This window comes from Fulmarus glacialis, unplaced genomic scaffold (genome assembly GCF_000690835.1).
Source record: "Fulmarus glacialis isolate BGI_N327 unplaced genomic scaffold, ASM69083v1 scaffold28476, whole genome shotgun sequence".
Lineage (NCBI taxonomy): Eukaryota > Metazoa > Chordata > Aves > Procellariiformes > Procellariidae > Fulmarus > Fulmarus glacialis.
In genome coordinates, this window is record NW_009219195.1 from 5,105 (window position 1) to 9,922 (window position 4,818).

Genomic DNA, 4,818 nt, shown 5'->3' on the forward strand with positions numbered 1-4,818 from the left:
AAACCCTATTAAGCAATCTTCACTAGCGTTTCATCAGTCAATTCTATTTGATCAGGAATCGGAGCATTTTATAAATACTCTTTTGCACTACACAAAACGTCTATTCAGATTTGACATCCATTTTCTTTTCCGGTTTTGAAAGTTCGATCTCTTACTCGATTTTTTGAGATATTCGCTGCATTTCTGTATAATGTGAATTTAAAAAAAAATTGCTAGAACTTCCCCCCCCTTTCCTCTTTGACCATATTTATATTGTAGATAAGTACAAAATATTCAGCGTAAATAATTACTAACCTGACTGTCAGGTCTCACTCGAACTGCCACTTTCACTCTGTCAACATTTGGCATTTTTTTAAGCTTTCATTCAATCATGAATACTCCCAAGGAGAAAAATATCCAAATGCACGCAACTGCTTCTCTAGAATGACCTGTTCTGAGACAGAAAAATCATGGCCCCAGAAAAAACTTCTTTTACAAGCTTAGTCTGTTATTAATACATTCATCCATTATGTACAAGGTATTAGTTAACCAATAAATTATTTCTTAGAGTAACTGTAGTAGTTTTTACTAATTGAAAAGTTTAATATCAGGTTCCACCATTCTGTAGCCTGCAAAGTTGCATCCATATATAAATTAACATACATAAAAATAATCCATTGTCTAAAAGACTGCACATCAAAATAGTACTTCCATGTCTGCTTTTAAAAGAATAGTTTTTTGAATTTATTTTTACAAATTGAAGCTTTATAGGGACATTTAATCCATAATCCAAGATTATTAATGAAATAATTATTCAAAAATATGGTTTGTAACTAAGACTTCTGTACATTTTTGTACCTTTTTCAGACTATTATGTTAGCTTTACCATCAGGTTTTCAGTGCTGTGATATGCAGACTTCAAATATTGCAAAATATGTTTACAGACAATAGTTATTTCAATTACAGTAGCATTCCTATTAACCTTATGAAAATAATTTTGGCTCAAATTTCAAAGTATGTGGGTAATATCCCTTTAAATTTGATATGCTATTGTAATCATCACACCCTCTATACAGTTAATTATTTGCTGACAAGAAATTGTAAAAAATAGTGAAACATCTGAGGTGTGATCTCGTTTTATGAACTAAAGAGCAGCTTTGCCAAAGTTTAAGACAAATACAAAAAAATATTGCACAGCTTAAAATACAATTGGTTACATTCTGACTTCAATACAGTACAACTTAACCGCGAATGTAAGGAATTACCACTCTGTATTGTGAGCCCAATTTTTTGTGCCAGAAGGTCAAACATCATTTATAAAATTCAACCTAGTATGTTTTAAATGTTTACTTGTTATAGGAGCTCTAAGCAAACTTTTAAAAAGCTTAAAAAGCTTTTGGCCTCACTTTTGAGGGTCAGCAACTCTTGCAAACCAACATTAAAATTTCAACCCACTATTCCCTCAAAAAGCTATCAGACAGTAAGCACATTGTGAAGTATACATTTTTATTTAACATTCCTAAAATAAGCTGTATTTACATATTATATAAATGTATGAAGTCTTAATATAAAATAGAAAACTGCATTGACTGAGGAAATCACACTCCATATGGAGTTACTTATTGAAGACCATTTGTTTATGAAATTTTACAATAATTTATATAAATTATCTCTTCCAGATTAGATGTTTTTTTTCTTTTTACTAATCCACACAATTTTGATGACTTTACAAACAGTGGTGTACATTATAAACTTAAAAAACAGTTACAGCATCTTCCGGCGCACAACTGGCTTTGGAAAATTAGACAGTCTTTTTTTGTTCTTTCGTAGAGTCTTCTCTGCCGTGTCTGTGGTTTCTTTCTGTTTGCCTTTTGTTCCATCCACTGGACTTCCAAAAGGAGAGATGAATTTTATTTCCACTGGTGGAGGTGACCAAGAACCTTCTTTTCTTGTAGTTCTGAAAAGAAAGAGAAGCATCAAATTGATTTTTTATTACCAACAGTATTTAGTAGAGGGGAAAAACCCCGTGGAATTACAAAATCAATGCCAAAGAATTATTTATGAGATGCTCTGAAGACAGGATCAAGGCAGAAAAGCCTTGATCCCAAGTAAGCTTCCTTTTGCTTTCATTCCTTACCAGACTGTCCCAAGCACTCTCAGTCACTATTCATATGAGCTTTTAGAGCCCCTCCCCCTCCCCCCCCTTTTCAGAGGCAAATGTCCTCAAACAGTTTTCCAGAAGGAACCAGAAAGTATGTCCAGAAACAAGTTCTCTTTACTCATTGTCTGACCCCCTCCTGCCTTGTACGGGGAACTAAAGGCCATAAGAGTGTGGTTTCATAAGGTGGAATAAGACAATATAAGAGCACGCCATCATTGCAAAGAGTAGTATCCACTTCCCTTTTCTATCCCCTCCCTCTTCTGTTTCCATTAGAAAACTGAACTGTTAAGTGGGGAAAAAGGTGCCTATTAGACCAGCAAACTGGACAGGCTTGTAAAGTCAGAGCAGAACTGCACAGCCAAACGAGGAAGAGGAAGTTAGGTGGCTAACCTCTGAATCACTACCACAATAAAGGAATGCGAGTAAGTGTTCAAAAAGAATTTCATACTTGCTTGCTTTCTTCACTTTTGATTTTGCAGTTCTACCTCTCTTCAATTTTTGCTTTCCCACAGACTCTACGGATTTGGTATCCTCTTCCTCTTTAGTTGGAAGCTCCTATGTTAAGGCGACACAAACCTTACTAATGCACAAGTTCTTACACTTCTACAGAATACAAATGAATGTTTCTTTTCTGAAGAAGTCATGACAAAGTTAATTCCAAAAGCATTACAATTTCTCTCCGCAAAAACAAACCATCCATCTCAAATTATTGTACCATCCCAAATGTTCCAATTCTGAAATTAACAGATTACACACCAAGTAAATTTAAAGAAAGCCATGGTGCCTTTTGTTAAAGGCAAAGCAATACTTATTAATTCTTGACTTACATAAATTCAAAATTGAATTTTGTAGCTAGTTTTCATGAAGGAAGTTATCATTATCATTGATTATCAGTTAGCTGATTAATTTAAAGCCTCTTTTTAGATATGCTTTCAAGAAGAAAGGCAAGGCATTGCAAAGTATGATTTGAAAAAGCAGTACAGAGCAAAAATCAAGAACATGAGACAACTAGAGTTTTTACTTACTGGTTCTTTCACAATTCGGGAAATGCTAGATACATTTTTTCTCCTTGACCTCAAAAGAGGGGGTGAAAAGACAAATTGAGAAGACAAGTCCGGGTCTAAATCCTTAAGCTGCACAGGATGGTCTGCTTTTCCAGCTAAAATGACAAGTATTGTTAACATGCGTGTACATTATACATAAAGGACAGTGATGTTAAATTACAGCTAATACAGGTTTATAAACACTCAATGTGGAGGTATTTTTCCCCTAGTAACTGCCTCTTGGGATCCATTCTTTTACAGTAAATTGTGAAACAAAAATAAGCCAGTGTGGTAATTTTACCTGCACTTACATAATCAAAGATATTATGCTCAAGAGGCATCAACTGTCCTTACACATCTCAAAAATAAATTATTATCACGTGGTCTAATAAAAAAAAAAAAACCCTTATTTGCAGTAACTTCACTAACAAAGTATATGCCCACAAAAAACAATCACGTAATTAAATCACTGTATAGTTTGTGGCAAGATGCAGCTCATTTTAAGTTAAAAACTGAACAGAATTTGGAAGCATGTCTCCTTTATTTCTCCACTGGGGGGAAGGGATGGCAATCACGTATTAACAGATACCCTCCAGTTTTCGAAACGGATAGAAAATAAGCTCATGACAAAAATTCAGATTAAATTTCATTTCACTCTACTCAGATCACCCTTCTCATCTGTGGTTCCACCACAACTAGCCAGCCAGTCATGTAGAGTTCAGGGAAGAAAAAAGAATTGCCTCTTTCCAAATTTTTTATTTTGCATGGTTACACTCTTTACTATACTTGAAGCCATCCTTGCAGTCTGTTTAACGTAGCTTACAAGACAGCAATATGCCCTATTTTGTGTATGAACACAATGCACCTACCTTTAAATTTCTCCGTCATCTTTGTGAGAGGAGGAGAGAAAAGGAAAGACTCATTTTCCTCAACAGACAGTTTCTGATGCATGGCAGTTTTGCGGGATCTCGTTCTTGCAATACGATCTGTTAAAGTTCTTGATGTTTCATCACGTCCTGATGGGTTTATGTCTTCAAGCAGCAAAGGACTGCCATCAGGTCCTTGGGGGAAGGCCTCCTCCCCTGTGCTCTCCTCCAATATTGATCGTCTCTTTCTGCCCCGACGCCCTGTCCTTACCATAGTCCTGGATGTGGCTGATTCCTCATTTGGCTGCCCAGGTGTTTGCTCATGAGTATCTGTTTTTTCTGGTTTAGCATGCGGAACTCTTCTTGTTCGTCTCCTAGGAGTACCAAGGATTTCCACTTTCCCACCTGAAGGTACATCTTCCTGAGCAGAGATAGATTCTGTGTCTGCCTGGAGATTTTGTGTCCCCTTCCTAGCACTTCTTCTAGGAGTGACAGGAAGTTTAAATTCGGTTTGAGGAAGCGATGATTTAGACAGATCAAGGTCAGAATTTTCTGAAACTTCTGATGAACTCGTCTTTCTTCTTCTGCCTCTTTTAGTTGGCACAGGTAAAAGGAGTTGGTCACTAGGTTGAACCTCTTGGTCCTTGACTATATTTTCAGTAAACTGTAAATTAATGCTTTTCAGTTTTCTTGCACTTCTGCTGGGACTGACTGCTGTTTTTATCTTATGATCAGTGTCAATCCGGCCAGTTTCTTCATCTCCTGCTGA

At 36.1% G+C, this 4,818-nt stretch overlaps 1 protein-coding gene across 1 annotated transcript in view; it reads right to left on the reverse strand.

Annotated features, from left to right (window-relative positions):
* Window positions 1-1,467: 1,467 nt before the first annotated feature.
* LOC104078595 (protein ELYS-like) overlaps window positions 1,468-4,818 on the reverse strand; it is a gene marked incomplete at its 5' end in the record, with an annotated part of 12,353 nt that continues 9,002 nt past the window's right edge. Inside the window, 4 exons of the mRNA XM_009580283.1 lie at window positions 1,468-1,936; window positions 2,589-2,695; window positions 3,166-3,299; window positions 4,053-4,818. The exon at window positions 4,053-4,818 is cut by the window's right edge and continues 1,086 nt beyond it. Coding sequence (XP_009578578.1) covers window positions 1,744-1,936; window positions 2,589-2,695; window positions 3,166-3,299; window positions 4,053-4,818 — 1,200 coding nt within the window. The remainder of the gene's footprint in view (window positions 1,937-2,588; window positions 2,696-3,165; window positions 3,300-4,052) is intronic.